Here is a 22,008-nt window from a genome sequence, read left to right as displayed (position 1 = left end):
TATGTATATTTGGGGAGCTTTTGACACATACTGACAAATAGTCCTTTAGAGAAATGGTATCAATTTACTTTCCCAACAATGGTATGCGAGAGAACTTATTTTCCCAACCCTTGTCAGCACTGTGTATTTTATTTTAAAACATTTGCCAATTTCATAGGTGTAAAATATTTATGTTTTTCTTATGTTGAAAACTGTTAGTTTCCATCAGAAAGTATTATAAGAGGTCTTTCTATTTTTAAGGCACTAGCATTTGCCATAGTGGTAATACAGATACTGATTTACATAATCTAACGTCGGATTTGGAGAAACTGAGGAATTTAGGTCGTGTGGAATTGCTGCCATTGTCTGCCTGTGAAAAATGCTGTTTAGGGAAATTGTAGAAGGCATTCCAGAAGGCAAGCACACATCGATTAACATGACTGCATTACAGAGAGAATTGAATTCATTTCAACAAAAAGATGTTTGAGCATCTACTGTGTGCCCAGTACTCTACTATATATTACCATCTATATGATGAATACAACTAATATTAATGCAGAATTAAAAGCCATGCTTTCAGTTTCAGTAAAACACAATGTAAACACACATGTGAAAAAAATGAATTTCTCACATCTTAATGAAGGTGATGGAGAGTGGTTGGGTGAGATCATTCAGAGGAGGTAATATGGGTGCTAAGCAAAGAAGCAGTGGGAAGTCACCTGAGCCCGTGAAAGTTCTCAGAGCAGCAAGAGGTCTGGGACAACCACCGTGCTCTAGGAATGAGGCCTGATATGGGTAGTATGTCGGAACAGGAGGTTGAGGTTTGTATTAGTCCATTCAGGCTGCTATAACAAATTACCATAGTCTGGGTATCTTAAGCAACAATGTATTTCTCACAGTTCCAGGGGCTGGGAAGTTCAACATTAAGGTGCCAGAGATCTGGTGTCTGGGGGGAACATGTTTTGCAGATGGCTATCTTCTGGTATATCCCAGATGGAGAAAGGCGAGAGAGAGAGCCCTCTGTCTCTTCCTGTAAGAGCATTAATCCCATCACAGGGCTCCACTCTCATGACCTAATTACCTCCCAGGGTCCCACCTCAAAATACAGTCACACTGGGGATTCAGGTTTTAACATGAATTTTGGAGAAACAAAAACATTCAGTCCACAGCAAGGTCACACTGTGAAAATTCTTGCATGTCATATTAAGATAACGAACATTTGGATGATGTCCCACATTCTGGAACTGTTCTGAGATTTAAAAGATTATGAGGATGCGTGATGCAAGTGTGACCTGCCAAGCACACTTAGTTTTTTGTAAAATTGCGACCAAGTGTTCTTGGTAAAAAAAAAAAAAAAAGCACATTGCCTCTCAGAGCTGAGGTGGGAGCACCCTTGTGTGTCCTGGCTTCCCAGGAGGGTTCCAAATGTTGTAGGTTCCTTCCTTCCTTCCTTCCTTCCTTCCTTCCTTCCTTCCTTCCTTCCTTCCTTCCTTCCTTCCTTCCTTCCTTCCTTCCTTCCTTTTTAATTTACCTTTATTGTTGAAAGTATTACAGATGTCCCTCCTTTTTCCCCCACTGACACCTCCCTCCCCTGCCTTCACCACACTGTTGTCTGTGTCCATTGGTTATGCATATATGCATTTAAGTTCTTTGGTTTATCTCTTCCAGATCCCGTCCCCCCTTCCCTCTGAGGTTCGTCAGTCTGTTCCCCATTTCTTTGTCTCTTACCCTTTCTGACAGCATGGTGGGACCTGGATAGTATTAAGCTAAGTGAAATAAACCAGTCCAAGAAAGACAAGTATCACATGATCTCACTTATATGTGGAATCTAATAAACAAAATAAACTAACAGCCCTGGCCGGTTTGGCTCAGCAGTTAGAGCGCCGGCCTGCGGTCCAGAGAGACCCGGGTTCGGTTCCCGCTGAGGGCACGTACCTCAGTTGCAGTTCGTCCCCGGCCCTGGTTGGGTTGTGTGGGTGTCAATCACTCGATGTGTCTCTCTCACGTCGATGTTTCTCTCTCTCCCCCTCCCACTCTATCTGAACAAAAAATGGAAAAATGTCCTCGGGTGAGGATAAAATAAAATAAAATAAAAAAATAAACCAACAAACAAAATAGATCCCAAGTCATGGGCGCGTGAGGCTCCTTTCAGCTCTCTTGCTGTCGGGCTCTGTGCCTTCCCCACGGACCCCACACATGCATCGTTTCTATGTGTCAGCATTTACTCCGCGGACTCAAAGACAGGGTCTTTGTTCCAAGCTGCCCTCATCATGCCTCAGCATCGTCACGCAGATGGCCAAGCTCAAGTGTGAGGACAGCTAAGACTGGCCAGACAGGAGGGTTAGAGGAAATGGCTGTGACTAAATGAAAAATTTATTTAGGCTGTATTCTTCCAGAGAGAGAGAGTATGGTCCTAACCCAAACATATAAAAAGGCTCTTCAAAGTGAGAGGCAAACAAGTGTTTACTTGAGATCAATAAGAATAGCTATCCTGGAATTATTAATTCAGGCATAAGTCCAGACAGTGTTCTGATAAGGAGGCAAAGGCAGTGGATATTTATGAGAATGGGAAGGGGAACAATTACACCAATAGAAGAAAAGCATTTCTATTGGTGCAGAAAACATAACATATGATGTTAATTCTAAACAGTGTTTTCAACTTTCAGTCCAGTAGTCATAATAACTGCTTTCTTATTATCTTTGCAAATAGTTTTGGGAAACATTGTGGCCGTGGGTCCAGTCCAAAGGTTATTTTGTTCTGCTTTTCCATTCCAGGAGTTGAGGTGTGAGACGTGCAAGGCGGTTCCTCTGGCGTGGCTGCCCCGGCTCCATTAGAACGTGGCTCCGTTTAGATTATTTACAGTTGGTCTGTGGATGGATCGAATTGGAGATGTATATATATGTGTGTATATATATATACACATATACATATACACACACACACATACATATATTTATATTAGTTAAGCCATTTACTAGCTGTAATTTTAGGTGAGTTCCTGGGACCTTCTGAGCTTCCTTTTTCCAGTCTGTGAAAGGGGGCCATGACACTAACCTGATGAGAGAAGCCATGCTGATTTAGTGACACACAGTAAATCCTCACTGGATGGCATTCATGGGTTCTGCACCTTGACGTGGAGCAAAACCCGTTTTCCCACAGGCTGATTGCTATAGGCAAACAAGAGTTAAGTTCCTGGGGCATCTCATCACCGTTAGAACGCAGTGTTCCCGAGGACCTGCCGTACCTGCATGCTGTTTCTGACACATAGCAGACATCCTATAAACGCATTTCCCTGTCCTCTTTGCTTCTTCATAAAGAGAGATTTTATGATCCAGAGGCCTTCAGATTTGCTCTGCGCGCCTGGAGCAGCCAGCACCACTGAGCTAGGGAAGCCAGCCAGCGCGTGCTGACTCTCATCACTGCGCCAATAAAACGCCATCATATATTAAGAGAATTCCTTCTGAGTGGAAACATTTGTAAATTCCTTCCCGGAACTAAGAAACCAAGCTGAATCAGGTGTAAAAAGACTTCTCTGAGTACAAAGGCAACTTCCCCGTCCTTTCCGGATTGTCATGGTCTGGAACTGGACTTGTGTACCCAGCTGGCCGCCGCACCAGCCAGACCCTGAGGTAACCTTAGTTCAGGCCCAATTTTTTTTTTCACTTGGAGCCTACAAATTCTATTTAAAGCACACACACGTACAGAATGCAGATGTGGAAATGAAAACCAGGCTCTCTGGGGGCAGGAGGCCATGATATTTGACTGCAGGGAGGCCGTAAGTGGCCCATGGGCAGGAGCCCCTCCCAGGCGTGGTTGGGGCCCAGACCTCAGGGGTGGTTTGGCCGGTGGTATGGCACCAGCAATCACGTGGGCAGCCACCACATCTCCCATTTGGGGCAAAAACGTTGCACGATCTGAGACCGGACAGGCTTAAAAGGTTTTCCTGCACTCTGCAGAACATGTTAGAGCAGAGATATTCTGGAAAACTAACACCCTGAGGAAGCTGAGGGGCAAGACTGGGATGGGCCGAGAGGGGAACTTGGGCTGTTTATGCTGAATGCAAAGGGACTGCTCCAGTCAAGGAAACAGCCACTTCACGATGCAGTTCTAATGTGTACACAAAGCAGGAAGGATATCACTGGGCTGTTCACATCGTGTAGCAGAAGCTCTTCTAGTTCAGATAGACCCCAAATGAACATTCCTTTTGAATGATGAATACATCATTCATTCATTTATCCATCCATCCATCCATTCATCCATTTATTCATTCTTCCATTCAACATTTACTGAGAACCTACTATATAACAAGTTATACAACATGTACTAAGGATACCATGGTGGACGACATAAAACAATTTAAATTATATTGTTGACCCTTGAACAACATGGTTTGAAATGCGTGTGTCCTCTTATACACAGATTTTTGAAAATAAATTCTGTAGATGCGTTTTCTTTTCTGTGGCTTACTTTAGCATAAGAATACAGTATATAATATGTATAAAATGCAAAATATGTATCAGTTGACTTTATACAGGACAGGGTGGGCAAAAGTATGTTTTCAGCTGTTCATATGGAAAATAATACAGTAATTAAATAATAATACAAGAATACTCATGAATCCATAAAAATCCTAGAAGAAAATGTAGGCAGCAAAATTTCGGACATCATACGCAGCAGAATTTTCACTGATACATCACCTAAGGCAACAGAAACAAAGGAGACAATGAACAAATGAGACTACATCAAACTCAAAAGCTTCTGTACAGCAAAAGAAACAACCATCAAAATGGAAAGGCAACCCACTCTATGGGAGAGCATAATTGCCAATGATATATCAGATAAGGGGTTAATTTCCAATATATAGAGAGTGCTGATACAGCTTAACAAAAGGAAGACAAAAAGCCCAATTAAAAATGGGCAGAGGAACTAAATAGACACCTCTCCAAACAGGACATATAAATGGCTAAGAAACATATGAAGAAATGCTCAACATCACTAATCATCAGAGAGATGCAAATTAAAACTACACTGAGTTATCACCTCACACCTGTCAGAATGGCCGCCATCAACAAATCATCAAACAACAAGTGTTGGCAAGGGTGTGGAGAAAAGGGGACTCTAGTACACTGTTGGTAGGAATGCAGACTGGTACAGCCACTATGGAAAACACTATGGTGTTACCTCAAAATATTAAAAATTGAACTGCCATTTGACCCAGTGATCCCACTTCTAGGAATATACCCTAAGAAGCCTGAAGCACCAATCAGAAAGAATATATGTACCCCCATGTTCATAGCAGCACTATTTACAATAGCTAAGATCTGGAAACAGCCCAAATGTCCATCAGTAGATAAATGAATAAAAAAGCTGTGGTACATATACACAATGGAGTACTATGCAGCTCTAAGAAAGAAAGATCTCTTATCCTTGAGATGACATGGAAGGACCTGGATAGTATTATCCTAAGCAAAACAAGCCAAGCAGAGAAAGACAAATATCACATGATCTCACTTATTTGTGGAATATAATTGCTACAGGGTAGTCCCAGAGACATGGAAGTGGGGTACAGACTGACAATCCCCAGAATGGGGGGAGGGGGAGATAAACCACAGAACTTATATGCATGTATGCATGACCAATGGACATGGACGACAAAGCTGGGGACAGGACGAGGAGGGTGAGGGAGGGGGGTATCAGTGGGAGAAAAAGGAGAAACATCTGTAACAAAAATAAATTAATTAAATTGAAAAAAGAATAAACTCTGTGTTTTGCACGCTCATGACTGTAAAACTACTTTTGCCCACTCTGTATTATCGGTAAGCCTTCTGGTAAACAGGCTATCAGTAGTTACCCTTTGCGGGTTGAAAGTTGTGCTCGGATTTTTAACTGTACAGGGATCAACCCCTAGCCCCCCCGTTGTTCAAGCATCATCTGTATAGTGAAAATGCTCCAGAACAGAAATAAAGCAAGGATGGAAGTATGAAATATTAGGGATAATGGGTGCTGAAATAATTGAGAAGCTGACTTTAATAAATATCCAGCTTGGCCGGTGTGGCTCAGTGGTTGAGCATCGACCCATACACCAAGAGGTTGCCGGTTCGATTCCCAGTCAGGGCACATGTCCAAGTTGTGGGCCCAATCCCCAGTAGGGGGGCATGCAGGAGGCAGTCAATTGAAGTTCTTTCTCATCAATGTTTCTCTTTCTTCCTCCCCTTTCCTCTCTCTGAAATCAATAAAGAAAACAAAAATTTTTAAATAAATAAGTAAATATCCAATTGATGGTTTGGATGGATATAAACCTAATCAAAAGTAATTCCTCCCAGAATTCAAGGCTATTTCTCCATTTTTGTTGGTTTCTGAGTTGCTGTTGAGACGTCTATGCCCTTTTGAGTCCTGGTCCTTCTGTTGTGACTTTTCCCCCCACTCTCAGGGCAGGTGGGAACCTGTTTCCCTTGGCATCTGGAACATCTCAGTGACGATCTTGAGTATGTTGAGCATTTCATGAATATTTTCAATGTCCAATCTCATGTCCTTCAGTTTTGGGGCCAATTTTCTTATAATACTTTTTGTAAAGTTTCTCTGTGTTTCCTGATCTCTTTTTTTTTTGTATCCTCACCTAGGACATTTTTGCATTTATCTTTAGTTAGAGCGGGAGGGAGAGAGGGAGCAAGAGAGAGAGAGAAAGATCGATGTGAGAGGGACACATCGACTGGTTGCCACCCACACAACCACAACCAGGGCCGGGGACAAACTGCAACTGAGGTACATGCCCTTAGTGGGAACCAAACCCGGTCTCTCTGATCCTTGGGCTGATGCTCTAACTGCTGAGCCAACTGGCCAGGGCTTCCTGATCTCTCTCTCTCTCTTTTTTTTTTGGTAGGTGCCCCTAGCGGGAACTGAACCTGGAGCTCTCTGGTCTGCAGGCCCATGGTCCAACTGCTGAGCCAAACCGGCCAGCGCCTTCCTGATCTCTTTTTATCCAAATCTCCATGATTAGATATTGGAATGCTCTGAAGTAATTTCCTTTTTTTTTTTATTGGTTTTCATCCTTTTCCCATCCCTTAGTCTTAAGATTTTATCAACTTTTTCTTTTTCACTGATTTATTCATTTCTGCCCTCATGGTTCCCAGAGCTCACTCTTTTTTCTTCCTTCCTTCCTTCCTTCCTTCCTTCCTTCCTTCCTTCCTTCCTTCCTTCCTTCCTTCCTTCCTTCCTTCCTTCCTTCCTTCATTTTATTTTTGTTACAGATGTTTCATTTTTTCCCCCATTGACACCCTCCTCCCCATCCCCCACCCCACCCCATCCCCTGCTTTGTTGTCTGTGTCCATTGGTTATATGTACAGGCATATAAGTTCTGTGGTTTATCTCTTTCCTCCCCCTTCCACCCCCTCTTCTGAGGGTTGTCCGTCTGTACCCTACTTCCATGTCTCTGGGTCTACCCTATTCCTCGGACTGTTATATTCATTATGTTCCACAAATAAGTGAGATCATGTGTATTTGTCTTTTTCTGCTTGGCTTGTTTCACTTAGGATAATACTTTCCAGGTCCCTCCATGTCATCTCAAAGGATAAGAGATCTTTCTTACACCAGAGCTCACTCTTGTTCTCCAAATATTCCCCTTTTCTCGGATTGTCTCATCTCTTCTGAGTTTCTGTTTCTGTTTATTGTGGTCTTTTCTCTCACATTAGAGGCTGTTATAAGATGTCTGTTAATCCCCGGTAGTCTGCTAATGTGTGAGGACGCATGCGTGTACTAACGGGAAGCTTTTCTATATGGACCAGGCTGCTCGACAACGGGGTGACCAAACAGAATCTGAACAGTTACCCTCAAAATCCTGTTGCTCTCTTCCCGTGGGCCAGGCAGCTTTCCTAGAGGGGTTCCTCCAGTTTCCTGACGGAGCTGCCATCCCTTTGCCAGCATTTTGTCAGAAGGCACTCACCCACCCACCCTGTGCCCCGTGAGCAGAATCTGGTGCGTTGGTTCAACTTCTTCAGCCTTCTGTGGATATGGGGAGTGGCCTGGCTACGTGGGATAAAAAGAGAGATGTAGGCAGGTTGCTGTGCCATTAAAAAAAAAAAGAAGAAGATGTTCACTCAGGGCTCATGCCTTCCACTCTGCATTCTTGCCTTCAGAGGGTCTCATTTCCAGGCTTCCCTGGGCCTGTGCATTCTCTGTGGAGCTACCTCCTTGCAGACCCACGCGGCAGCCTTCTGTTGTCTGCTGTTGTTTCTTCCCTCGTTCCCTTAATTCTTTAAGCTCTGCTTTCTTATTCCTCATTGTCATTTGAATGGAATTTCAGGAGGAGATAGAGATAGTTTGTTACATGAGCTGCCACGTTTAACCAGAAGTCATGTTCCGTTTTCTTCTAAGTGTCTCCTGCCAGCGATCACTCTCGTGGACGCAGTGCCGTCTCAGTACATTCTCACAGTAAGATCCAAATTAAATGTCAGGATCTTCGCTTCCCTGGTTCAGTCATCTATTTCTGAGTAACAAATGACCCTAAATATACTGACTTAAAACAACCAGTTATTTGTGTGTTCATGATTCTGCAACATGGGCCAGGCTTGGAGGGAGCATCTCAATTCCGTTTCATGTGACTTCGGCGGGGGTAGCTCTCCTAGGGGTGGGGGTTACCCTACCAAGATGGCTCCACCTCATGACTGGCCAGTCATCCTGGCTGTAGAATGGGTGCTTGGTGGGGCTACCAGTCAGGGCTCCCATTCTTCTCCATGTGGCCTCCACATGTCGTTTGGCTGGCCTGCACAGAAGCCTGGTTCTGTGAGGGAGAATCTATGACCACACTCACCAACAGGACAAGCTCTAGTGTGCAAGCACTCAACTAGCCTCCGTTTTGCATCTCACTTGCTAATATTCCATTGGCCAAAGAAAGTCACATGGCAAAGCTCAGACTGGGTCTCGGAGGAAACTACGCTTTATAAGAGCAAGACTGCTGGGAGGAAGGGTTCGCTGGGAGCCACATACCCTCTGGAAGGAACCCTGAAATTCTGTGCTCCTGTGCTTGTTTTTCTTTGTGTAACTGACTTGTTCCAGTTTCTTTCTGAGACATTGAGGTGCCACTCTTTTCTTAGAGATAGTTTCATACGGTATGAACATTAAATAAATATGTGTTGGACCACAGAAATATTGTCACATGCCACTTAAAATGTTTCTGAATGGACTGTAAAGATTTAAACGATATATCTTACACATGGCTCTGATGAATGTGTCTTTAGTTAGTGAAAGACACGGGAAAAAATCAGCCTATGGGGTTAAATTCCTAAATGTACCTTTCAATGGAATTAAGGATTGGCTTTTGCTTTAGGCTACCAGAGGTTAGCTCTTTGTTCTTTTGGTTTTAAAAACACTGAAAATTAGCTTCTTTAACACCTGCCTGGACTCCATAGAATAAAAATGGGTACTTTTGAGATAACCAGAGAGTGCATTCCTTGGAAATTCTGAACACGTATTTCTTGTTACATGCTGTCAAGCTTGTCCAGAACATTCCTGCATGTGCTCAAACAGCAGTGGCTCAGCTTGTGCTGTGTGCCCTGTGCATCTTGGTTGTGGCTGACACTGTGTTTACTTTGCATGCAGGGGTTCTCTATCTCCAGTACGGAGATGAAACCAAGCAGCTCAGGATGCCCAATGAAATCACAAGTGCAGACACAATCCGGGCTCTCTTTGTAAGTGCCTTTCCACAGCAGCTCACCATGAAAATGCTGGAGTCGCCCAGTGTCGCCATTTATATCAAAGATGAAAGCAGGAATGTCTATTATGAATTAAATGATGTAAGGTAAGTAGTTATACCGTGTGTGTGTGTGTGTGTGTGTGTGTGTGTGTACCATATTGCATTGCTACAGTTTGTATTGAGTCCTAATCTCTTCGTGTCCCAGTGAAGAAAGTATTGCTCTTATCCTGACTGGCAGGCTTATCTCACCCAGGTGTGAATTCACTATCTGGTTTTCTGTAATTCACTTACATGGTGTAGTTTACAAAGACGAGGCCAGACTTCTCCCACAGAGATCTCTGCATGTTACATCTGAAAAGAACTTAGGAAATGATTCCATCCACTGGTTATCTAAGAGTTGAAGAACTACTTATGACTGGAACTTTCCCAACTTCTGCCCAAGCGCTCTGCCCCTCAGAGACAGAGCCTGTAGACATGTCAGGTAATGGTCCCGCTGAGTCATTCCATACATGAGCAAGTTAGAATAAAAGCAGAGGACTCAGTTACTGTCCACAAGGAAAGAGGCTGAGAAGTATTCTCCCTTTCCAGTTGTTTCTTAAGTAGTTGGCTTTACCAAAGGATTTCACTTTCCAGATGGGCTTTCTCCAGGACCCCCAGTAGAATGATCTCTAAAGTGAGGCTAGATGGACTCCTGCCACTGAAGGAAATGAAAGCATCTTTACCGGCTGTAGTGGTGCTGTGTATAGAGCAGAAGGGACCCACCTGTTCTGTCCCCACCAAACAGCCTGAGAAACAGGATGTAAATCAACACCAACAAGCAGATGCTAGTATGGCCTCTAAATATTTTAGAAATTAAAAAATTATTTAGTGACTAATGTAGCCTTTCTATTTTATGGTGCCAGACATTCAGAAGCATAAAAGTTAATGGACTTATTCATGACTGCACAGCCAGTTCATTACCACACCTAGTCCAAACCTGACTGTTCACATTCTTGGTCAAGGATTTTTTTATCCCCTCGGCGGCTCATCTGGGCCACAACATGGATTTCTGGGTACTTGCCCTGTGGGGACAGCAGGCTGGCCTGTTTCTTCATTATGGAATTAGTGGAAACTACTTTTTAAAAATATGCCTTTAATGCATAATAAATGTAAACTGATAAATATCTTATCTAGTCATGTGCCCAGGTGCATGAGCAATTTAGCGCTTTCAAAGTTTGACACATGCCCTAAGGTAAAGGGTGCTGTACCCATCTCACAACCTTCCTGCTTTTATAAACATGTTTAAATATTCATGGGTATCAGAAAATCCATGTTTGTTTTTTGAAATAAATTATTCACCAGGCTGTCACCTCCCCCCTGCCCCGCAAAAAAGGAAATTTACTAAGCATAAACTTCAACATGAAGTAATCATGTTGTTTAAAGAGTATGTTTGCAGTAATATAATCCCATGCAGAGTTTTTACATGGACGTGGCATTTTACAACAATCCTCTTGAATGTCTACGTTTTGCAGTTAGAGGAATTGAAGGAAACAGTAATAATAAATAAGGGTGAAACCAGGCAAAGCCATTTTTTATTATGGAGCTCAAGGCTGGTGAGGTTACTGTGAACCACTGGACCCACCACCCCCCGCCCTGCACAAGAGTCTTTATCTTACAATGAGTTAAAATACTCTAGAGCCTTCCCCAAGCCTCAGAGTATTGCTAATACTTCCTTTATGTGTTCTGAGGGAGTGTCATTCCACAGTCACAACGAGGGAAGGGGGAGGGAGGACAAAGAGGAAAGATCCCCCAAATTACCAAATTAAGATGACCCTTTTTCATGCCAATGCAGTTGATAAAATAGATGGAAGCAGTGCTTGAGAGACGTGATCACTTTTATCATGGATAATTTTCAGTTAATATGTTTATATTTGCAAAAATGATGATCTTGTTGATCCTGATGCTACAGTATTGATAGCCTGATATTTTAAAAATCTCATTTAAAATGTTTAAGTGGGAAGCCACTGATTTATTAATTGGTCTAGAATTTTACTTTTCAGTGTTTTGATTTACTTATAAAAATGGATCTAAAAAATTTAAGTGAAGATATTTTTATTTGGTGGTGAATACTATATTTATGTTAGGTAATCACATGTATGTCCTTTCCAAAGAATTGTTCTATTTCTTTGCTTGTATGTATAAAATGCCTCAACTATATCTTATTTGAATGGTCGAATAAATTCTCACCATCAGCATCATATAGAACCTCTCCTAACCCCTCCCCCACAAAATAATGTACCATATGGATTTTAACCGAAGACAATGGCTTTCATCTAAACCTAGAGACAAGTTTCATTTCATATCCTTCAGTATTTTTGAAGTGAGAATATACTTGCTAAATGTTTGGCTATTTCATCATTGTGTTGGGTTCTCCACATTTTCCTTAGGGAAATGCCACAGAGAGTTCAGGTTGAAATGTTGTGCTACAAATGTTGCCATGGCAAATGCTATCTGGGCCTTTACTGTTTGTTCATCTTGGATGAACATGTTTCTAAATTAATCATAAACCAACCTCATGTATTTTAAATACCTTAAGAATCACACCAAGTCTTTTCCATGACTCAAGTATGGTTTTCAGTTTCTTCACATCGTTACTGTGACTTTTCCCTGAAGACAAAGCGTGAGTTCGTTTAGTGAATCCCCACATTCTTACCTTCTGTGAACATGCCCCTTCGTAGCACACAGCCCCTTCTAATAACGAGGGCTGCACACTCCCCCCTAAGCTGACTTCTAACGAGCTACTTGAAATCTGGAGCAATCGTGCAAGCTTGGGCTAGTCACTCCTTCAAAGCAATTACTGGTGGATATTTAAAGGAGGGAAGCAAGACTAGTCCAAGAATTCTCCACTTCGTTTAAAACAAAAACATAACCCAATAATCCCAGTGATTGCGATCAGCCCACAGAACGTGTGGCTGCACCTGGAGGAAAGGAATGCCTCTTCCTGCACACGTTTCCCTGAGCTCTCGGAGCGGCGCTGGAAGGAGCCACCGTGCAGCCAAGGCTGCAGTGCTCTGGGTGGCTCTTCTGCCGATGAGCTCTGACTATGAAGGGAAAAGGACTTCGTAGACATTCGCATGCTCTTAAATCATGTTAAGGTAGGAAATGAGTACCGTGTGGGACTTTCGTTCTTTGCTGCAATATGACTGACTCCCCAGCTCTCAATGCTGGGTTCAGAAGGAGGGACAGACAGGTGGACAAATTTATCTGCTGCTATTCCTTCTAAATACCCTGCACATTCATGAATTCAGCTTGTATTTAGAAGAGCATTTTAAAAAACCCACTGTGGAAGGAAAAAAAGCATTGTAAAGATACTAGTTTTGATCTTGGTGGTACTTTTATTTTCTGGGCTACAAATAGATACTCTTTTCCTTGCTGAAACTGTGAGGAGAAAAAAAAAAACATGTTTTGTTTGTGTGCATTCATGCGATAAGCAGAAAACCTGGTGTTTGGGTAAAGTAAGCAATTAAATATTTAAATATTAACTAAATCTCTTTGAACATATTGTGGTTATTAGAGCTTTGTTGTTTCTTAAAGTGTTACCTTTCCTTGCTCAGAATCTTGAAAGAAAGTTCATGCCACCCGATATCTATGGGTGGAGAACTACACAGAAAGAATAATATTACCGGAGGAACAAAAAAATAAAAGGAAAGAAAAGCTGAAGTAATATTTCATTTTCTTATTTATTTTTGCTATTGTATGGTAAAAGAGCTTTTGTCTAGTTGCTTGTGGATAACAGCTGGATTATCTGCTGCTATCTTTTGTCTGATTCTTATGGGCAAAGAAAATGGGCAAAGCTCCTTTTGTCTGCCATAGTTAATGATGTTTTTGATTCTAGGAACATTCAGGACAGATCACTCCTCAAAGTGTACAACAAGGATCCCGCACATGCGTTCAATCACACACCAAAAACTATGAACGGAGACATGAGGGTAAGTGTTCCTGTTCTATTTTTAATTTTATTTGGTGGGTTAAACCATTTCTTTTTCTGGTATGTGCTCCGGATGAAATCACACCCCGCCACCAGGTTTTGGATGTTCTCGCCACACATCTTGTCTGATGACTCATTTGTTTCTTGGTAGAAAAAGATTTTCTGGTCATTTGGGACCAAGGGACTGAAATAGGGCCTCACGCAGCCTCATTCATCTCAAGCTTGGAGTTTAGTTATGTTTCCACTCCAAAGGGATCCTGAAAAATCTTTACATTCATGGGTTCGTGGTCCACAGTACATTAACTCACTCAGAGGATCTCTTGCTATTTTCTCTCCAATTAAAACAAAATTAACATACAAACAGCAATGAAAAATAAATAAATAATTGCATGTAAAATCTATTCATTTTCTTACATCAGCTAGTTTAAGTCTTCGCCCTCTAAGTTATTCACCTTCTAATTCAGGGCTATTTTCTGTTGTAGTATAGTCAATATTATCAAATCTTATCTGAATCATGTTGAGGGCATAGTCCAAAAATCTGTACACCTTGGTAGCTAAAATTCTCTCAGTTTAGATCATCTCAGATTATTCAAAGCCCACAGAGTGTTTGGAGAAAAAAGAGCAGAGAAACTGAAAAGGCACATTTTCACACCACAGTCATGCAGGTCCACTAGAAAGGGATTGTGTTTCCAACAATAGTGCTACATCTCTCTGCGGGGAAAATGGGAGAAAAAAACAAAAAGATTAACTTCTCCAACTGGACCTCCTTCCTCCCCCCTGCCCCCACACTCAAATTTAGAAGATGCTCTGCTATTTTATATCATCTGTTCTGAGGATCAGCACTCTGCTGGATGCTGAAGTTCAACTAGAAAAAAGGAAAGGAATTGGTTTTATTTCCAAAGAAGCCCAGGCGCCGCCTGTCCTGGGGCTGGGGCAGAGGTGAAGCTGTCTCTGCTTCCTGCCCTAAGAACTATCACACTTAGTGGCTTAAAACAACATAGATTCACTATTTTACAATTCTGTAGGTCAGACATCCAATATGGGTGGATTGAGATCTAGGGGTCACCAGCAGGATGTTGGCTTTGCTTTCCTTTTCCTCAGTTTCTGGGGGCCACCCACCTTTCTCAGTTTGCAGCCTTCTTTCTCCAACGAAAGAGCATCTCTCTGGCTCTGCTATCATCACGTCTCTAACCCCGGACACTTGTGATTACATGGGGCCTACTGACACTCCAGAATAGTCTCCCTACTGTAAAGCAGCTGGTTAGCAACCTTCACCCCCTTCCCACGTAACCACAGGTTCCAGGGTTTAGGATGTAGACCTTATCGTTCTGTCCACTACACAGGGTATGTGACTTTAGGACCAACAGGCCAGGAGCTACAGTAGAAAGTGCTGGAAGGATTTCTATGTAAATCTGGCCTGGAATATGAGTGATGACATTGTGGGATCGAAGCCTACACTTCTGAAGGAAGAGGCCTCTTACGTACTCAACTGCTGCTTTTTTTTTTTTCTATGTCAGAAATGATGTGTGATTTGAAGTGAAGGCTGTGTGGCTGCTTCAGACAATCTAGGATTTTGAGGTTTATTTTTAGGCAGTTACACTCTGAATGTAAACCAGTACCACGTGAAGACATATTGAGTCGTGCTAATCAGGAAGCGTGGACTGACTATTATAAAACCCTTTGCCTTTTATTACTTCGTTCCTCTCTTTCTCAGTGATGTTTTTAAGAATCTCTACTCCCTTGGAAAGCTTTGTGTTTGATATGTCCAGCTTTTGAACTAGAGTTTCATAGTGCTCTGAGTTCTGTTTCCGTTACATAGAGTCCCGGAATGGCCTCTGAAAATCTTGTTTATGGCTGGGAGGACACTTGTTTTAACTCTTCAGCAGATGTGGTACCTACATAAGGGGCCAGCAGTGAGCACAGGGAGAATCAGATATTAACCATTTGGACAAAGCCTACTGGAATTCAGAACTTTTGCTACGTGTGTTGGTGAAGGTGTTCTTTCATATGGGTTTTTACTTTTAGATGAGACCCTAGCAATCACTTTGAGTCACCCACAGCCTACTTTGACAGCAAGTTATTTGTTTGTTTGTGTGTTTGTTTGTTTTTGTTAATCCTCACTCAAGGATATTTTTTCCATTGACTTTTAGAGAGAGGGAGGGAGAGACAGAGAGAGAGAGATGTGAGAGAGACACATCATTAGTTGCCTCTCTCACATGCCAGATGCAGGCAGGGATCAAACCTGCAACCCAGGTACATGCCTTTGACTGAAAATCCAACCTGAAACCCTTGCATGTGCAGGGCGACGCTCTAACCACTGAGCATCACTGGCCAGGAGCTAGACATCAGTTTTTTTGTGTGAGGAAATCATCTACTGTCCCCAGCTGAGAAGACAACAAATATTCACCATCCAACCCACTGAAAAGCTTTTAGGTTTCCGTGAGGACAAGTTAGAAATGAGACATAGAACACAGTTAAAAAACCAACCAGGTGTGATTATGCCTGCAGTGTGTAACTTGGCCTCATCACAGACTCCAGAAATTAAAACACATGGAATTCCTTCATCCTCACCTCTTGGCTCTAGAGGTTGGAATTCTCTCTCCTTTCTCATGAACGTAGCTGCCTTTCCATTAAAGGAAAGGAAGCTCTGCTGAGCCCTGTCTGGAGAGCAGCTGCATAACCCCATTGCTGGTGGTGAGGAACAGAAACAGAACAGAGCAAGGCTGAATAGTTGTAGACTAAACTGAGCTATACGGTGGGTTGAGGGAGCTCCATCCTCCCGTGTGTTTGCAATGTGCGCTGGCCATGGAGGAAGTCGCTGATGGCTCACAGGTGTAGCTGCGCAGCCGAGCGCCACCTGTCATTCATTCATGTCCATCCCCAGCCTCAGAGGCCGCCCGGACGGACCTCAGCTGCCCGCTCGTTACCAGTACACATGCGTGCCATGAAAATCATTGGTTGGACCGTGCAGAGACCAACAACGGCAATGCCAGGACTTTGCAGTGGCCTCTGAAACTTTCCTTACACAGTGAACTGAACATCTTGCCTGTGAAAGTAAAGATGTAAGGCTGATCGAACAGGCAGTTCTCCAGAGCAGGGCTATGGTGGTCGCCGTGTTGCTCAGGAAGCGCATCCGACTCAAGCGTGAGCTCGGAGGCTGTGAGCACGCACGGAACATGTGCTTGGCGAGGAAGACGTGTCTAGCTTTTCATTTAGCACTACCTGAGCATTTATGAGGCTAGTCTGTTTAATGAGACTTACGGTTCTCGGCTGGAACTGAGCACACCTGTCTCCTGATTTTTTCCATTGCCTGGCTTTTGTTCTGTTACATTAAGTAGTAGCTTTGATAATTCAGTTCCCTTGGTACTGTATTTACCATGTGAAACAGATGCTTTTGCAAAAAATTGTATGTGTACTCACGGGTTTGTAATTCACAAAGGTACAACTCAAAGATGACCACTGCATTCCTTGGCTCCCGACGGGCACCACCAGTGACCTCCCGTCCACCAAACCCAGTAGCTTTTTCACAGTTTTTGGGCTTCTCCACCTTCTCGTGTACTTTGAGATTACTTCCTGACATTCTCTGCTCCCATCGTTCACTTCTCTCCCTCTTGTATGTCTTTAATTTTTACTAGTATGTGGATAGTTTCCAGATTTGCATTTAGAACACAATCCCCAGAACTGGCCCTGCATCTTAAATTAGTTCCTAATCCGGAATTCAGCTGCTGCCTCCCAGACCTCTTCTGTTTGCGCTCTGCATTTGACCTGATGGGCGATCTCCTTAGAAACCTTGGTTGCCATTACACTGCTGTTTCTAAATTCCTGCTACATTCAAACATGCCTCGGCATCTTTTCTTAAAATTTATCTTTACTGTTGAAAATATTACAGATGTCCCCCCACCTTTTCCTCCCGCATACACCTCAGCATCTTTTTATTCACTAACTCTTCTTCCTCTTGCCCTCTATGATCTTCAGTGTGTTCAGGAAGACTTTACCAGTCTGTGTATATGTATGGTATTTAATTGGCTTTTTGAAAAAAAATCTGCACCATTTCACTTATGATGTTTATCTTACTACTGATTTAACCATATGTCAGTGTGGATGATCCTTAAAACCATATTCCTAGCTCTGCCATTTCTTAAGAGTTCAGGGCCCAAATGTTCAGCTTCCACGTGGTTGTCTCTATATGGATAGTCTTCCAATGTTTCCAGTGTATCCCGTTGAAGACGAAATTTCTAATCTTTATTGTTCTTCTAAGCTATTTCCTCCTATTTTTCTATCTTTGTGAGTGATGAGTGTGTGTGTGTGCATGCACGTATGTGTGTTTTGAGGAGTGGGGAGCAGAGATTTTAAAAGTTGCAATATCAGTGAGTCTTTAGTTGCCTGACCCCTGTTTCTCAGCATATCCAGTCACTGAACCACTCTCCCTTCCACCATTGCCTGCACTGCTCTTACAACAGCTAACTTTTTTTGAGCATTTACTAACCACTTTTCTGGGTAATTTTATTTAATCTTCAAGACAACATTTTGAGGCAAGTATTGCCTCATATTTATAACTCAGGAAATAGTTGCCTAGGTATGCTAAGAAAATTGCCCACGGCCATGCTCGAGCATGGCGGAGCTGTGATTGGAACCCCAGCATCTGAGCTCCACATTGTAGGCTGTTAGCAACACTGCTGCACTGCTGTAGTGGCAGCATTTATTATTTTCCTATCAGTCGGTTATGCAACAGCCTTTAACCAGTCTCCACAACTCTTCTTACTCCACTCTAAAAACTGTTTCCCAAGCTGTCCCCCTAAGCCCCACTTCCCGTTGTGCAAAGAATAGCACAGGCCAATGATCAGTATCATCTCCACACACAACTCCCAGAAAAACTGCCTCACAGTTCTTGCTCCAAGTATATAAAGTGCACTCTCCCACCCCATAAATCTGCCTTTCAAAATTCCATCCAACATACTACAGGACAATGGCCCGATTCCATTGCTGTGGGTGGGACAAATTCCTGGCATGAAAAAAGGGTGAGAAGGGACACTATTATGTTTCTAGGTCTCTTCTACACTGTAACACCAAATGTCATATGTGTACCAGGTTTGAATCCTGATGAGAACAAATCAACTGTAAATGATATCTTTGAAACTCTTTGGAAAATTTGAGCATGTTTTGGGAATCAGATGATATTGAGGGATAACCGGTAATTCTGTTGGATATAATGATGGCTTGGTGGCTGTTTTAAAAAATGAGACATACTAAAGTATTCACAGGTCAAATGGCACAATTAATGGGATTTGCCTTAATTTACTCCAGCAAAGCAAACCAAAAAAGTGGAAATATATGAAACAAAATTGGTAATATGTTGAAAAATGTCAAAGCTGACGATGGTAGTCTGTTATATTATTTTATCTACCTTTTTATGGTTGAAAATGTAAAAAAAAGAAACACATGCTTTTAGAGGCCAAATTCAAAGAGCCCTATTCCATGAAGCTTTCCCTAATGCTCTGTCAGAATTCCTCTTTCTTTTGGGGGGGCATTTTGCACATTCTCTTGGTGGTATAATCATTGTAATGTGCCCTGGCCGGTTTGGCTCAGCAGTTAGAGCATCGACCCATGGACCAGAGAGTCCTGGGTTCGGATTCCACTAAGGGCATGTACCATGGTTGCAGTTTGTCCCCGGCCCTGGTTGGGGTCGTGTGGGTGGCAACCACTCGATGTGTCTCTCTCACATTGATGTTTCTCTCTCTCTCTCTTCCTCCCTCTCTCCCTCCCACTCTATCTGAAGATGGATGCAAGAGCATCCTTGGGTGAGGATAAAAAATAAAATAAAATAAAAATAAATAATAATAATAATCATTGTAATGCATATTCATCTCAACCCTAAGTCTGTATGTTCTCCAAAGGCACAAACATGCTCATATTCATCTTTGTATTCCTCCAAAATCCTGTTGCAGAGTCTTACAGCAGCTGAGTGTAAAGACTTGTTAAGCGCGGTGCATTGGGTAGTGTAATGGTACTGCTACAAATGCTGTGCTATTCATTTTCTGTCATTAAGAAGAACCCACTGTTAAAATATCTCCCTGTTCTCATCACCAGAAAGAGTTGTGCTTCTCCCAGTTTATTTTTATCATATAGACACTCTGGATCTCGTACGTGGTCATTTTCCCTCTTTGTGTTGCTCCTCTAAAGCTTAGAATTATATTTGTGTCCCACCCACAGCCAGCGGACAGGCGTTCTGCAGTGTATATTTTGTGTGTTGGCGTTGTTCCTGGCCTCTTCTGAATTTTCCTCCTCTCATGTTCTTTTTGTCCTGCGGTCCACTTTGACTTTTTTTTTTTTTTGCCAAAATTGTGATGATTTGTATGAACTCAATTAAATTTTTGTGGAATCAGTAAGGCTAGAAGTAGTATTTATTCTACACTGTTTTTCTGGACTTAGGATAATAGACTTTTTTTTGAAATTTTATTTTTGTTACAGATGTTTCTCCTTTTTTACCCCATTGACATCCTCCTCCCTATCCCCCCACCCCGTCCCCAGCTTTGTTGTCCATTGGTTATGCGTACGTGCATATAAGTTCTGTGGTTTATCTCTTCCCTCCCCCCATTACCCCCTCTTCTGAGGGTTGCCAGTCTATACCCTACTTCCATATCTCTGGGTCTACCCTATTCCTCAGATTGTTATGTTTATTATATTCCACATAAACGTGAAATCATGTGGTATTTATCTTTTTCTGCTTGTCTTGTTTCGCCTAGGATAATAGACTTTTTTGTGTCTATATAGTAGGCAATGTGCTAAATACTTTACATATTATTTAATTTAGGCAACATCTCTGCAAAGTAGGTATTCTGACTCCATTTTACAGATGATATAGCTGAGGCAATGATCTCTCCCAGGCCCACACAGTTGGTAAACAGCAGACGTCAGATTTGAACCTAGTTTATTCTGACTCTTTGGATTCAGCCCACAGACTCCCTTTCTTGATATTTCCGTGTGAGTTTTGCAAGTTTTGAAATGATGCTCCTAATAAGATTTTAGAACACATAAAATATTCTTTTAGAATATTTGTGTCACTTCTTTATTATGGTGTCTTTTTATATTTGACTTTGTTTTGTTCTGTTCTCTTCTGACAAGCTTAAAATGATATCTCACCAAAAAAAAGGAAAGAAAATCAAAGAAAAGGATAATAAGAAGTATGTGCCCCTTTCCTAATATAATAGAGCTCTTTTCTTTTGTCCACAGGCCAGTGTTCTGGTTGAGAAGGGTTTGGGACTTGGGGAGACAGGAGTGAATGAAATGATCCTATAGAAATGGAAGAGAAGAGAATCCCATAGAAATGGAAGTTTCAGAAAACACTCCTAACTAATTTTCTTCCGTTTGTTCACGGTCCTCCCTGACCCAACCACCACAGTGTTCCCTTCGCTCACATAATGGCAATGGTATTAATAACTAACCTTCATGATGTGCTCTGGACCAGGGACCATGCCTAGCATTTTGAACAATGAGCATTTTGCTCATTGGATTTTCAAAACAACCCCGTGTGAGAGGAATTCTTCTGATCCCCCTGTGTTAGAGGTGGAAGCTGAGGATCCGGGGGGGTTAGAGATCTTGCTCCAAGCCACACAGCTGTTCAGAAGCGAAGCTGGATTCAGAGCCAGGCAGGGCAACTCCAGAACTGGCCTCCTTAGTCCCTCCCGTGGCCACTACTGCCCTCCACGCTGCTGTCTTCATCATCAGTGTCTAGGTGCCACCCATTTTTTACAACCTAATTCGAAAGCCACTGTCATCATCTAACCTCCCCTTACTCCTCTCTTCTCCAGCCTCACTCACCACTGTCTCTTCTCTGACTTCCACAGAGTCACCTGCCTGCTGTCTCACTGCCCCCCCCCCTTGTCCTGCTTGCCCTGTAGTGCTCACGTCCACATCTCAAGTTCTCGTCTAGATTCTAAGCTGCTTAGGGGACAGTCCCTGTGTTTTTCTTGGACAGTGTCCTGCTTTGAAAAAATTCTTAGCCCTGGCCGGTTTGGCTCAGCAGTTGGAGCGTCAGCCTGCGGTGCAGAGAGACCCGGGTTCGGTTCCCGCTAAGGGCGCGTACCTCGGTTGCAGTTTGTCCCAGGCCCTGGTTGGTCGTGCGGGTGGCAGCCACTCGATGTGTCCCTTCACATCGATGTTTCTCTCTCTCTCTCTTCCTCTCTCTCCCTCCCGCTCTATCTGAACAGTCCTCGGGTGAGGATAAAAAAAAAAAAAAAAAGAAGAAGAAATTCTTAGTAAATGTCTGGGTAAAAAGGGGGCTCACTTCAGCCCTTTCCCTATCCCAAATTTCCAGTTAATGCCTTCTATCCTAAGACCGGTACAGTAATTTATAAATGGAAACATCTGAGGTTT

General features: G+C 42.7%; 1 protein-coding gene across 5 annotated transcripts in view; it reads left to right on the top strand.

Annotated features, from left to right (window-relative positions):
• The window catches only part of KIAA1217 (KIAA1217 ortholog), a 307,954-nt gene that overhangs the window by 195,753 nt on the left and 90,193 nt on the right, over positions 1-22,008 (top strand). For all 5 annotated transcript variants that reach the window (XM_036275689.1, XM_036275652.1, XM_036275678.1 and 2 more), the window contains 2 exons: positions 9,575-9,773; positions 13,543-13,636. In XM_036275689.1, the coding sequence (XP_036131582.1) occupies positions 9,575-9,773; positions 13,543-13,636 (293 nt within the window). The remainder of the gene's footprint in view (positions 1-9,574; positions 9,774-13,542; positions 13,637-22,008) is intronic.

The sequence above is a fragment of the Molossus molossus genome, unplaced genomic scaffold (genome assembly GCF_014108415.1).
Source record: "Molossus molossus isolate mMolMol1 unplaced genomic scaffold, mMolMol1.p scaffold_m16_p_1, whole genome shotgun sequence".
Taxonomy (NCBI): domain Eukaryota; kingdom Metazoa; phylum Chordata; class Mammalia; order Chiroptera; family Molossidae; genus Molossus; species Molossus molossus.
The sequence above is the reverse complement of the archived record's forward strand: the minus strand, read 5'-3'. Positions and strand labels throughout refer to the sequence as shown.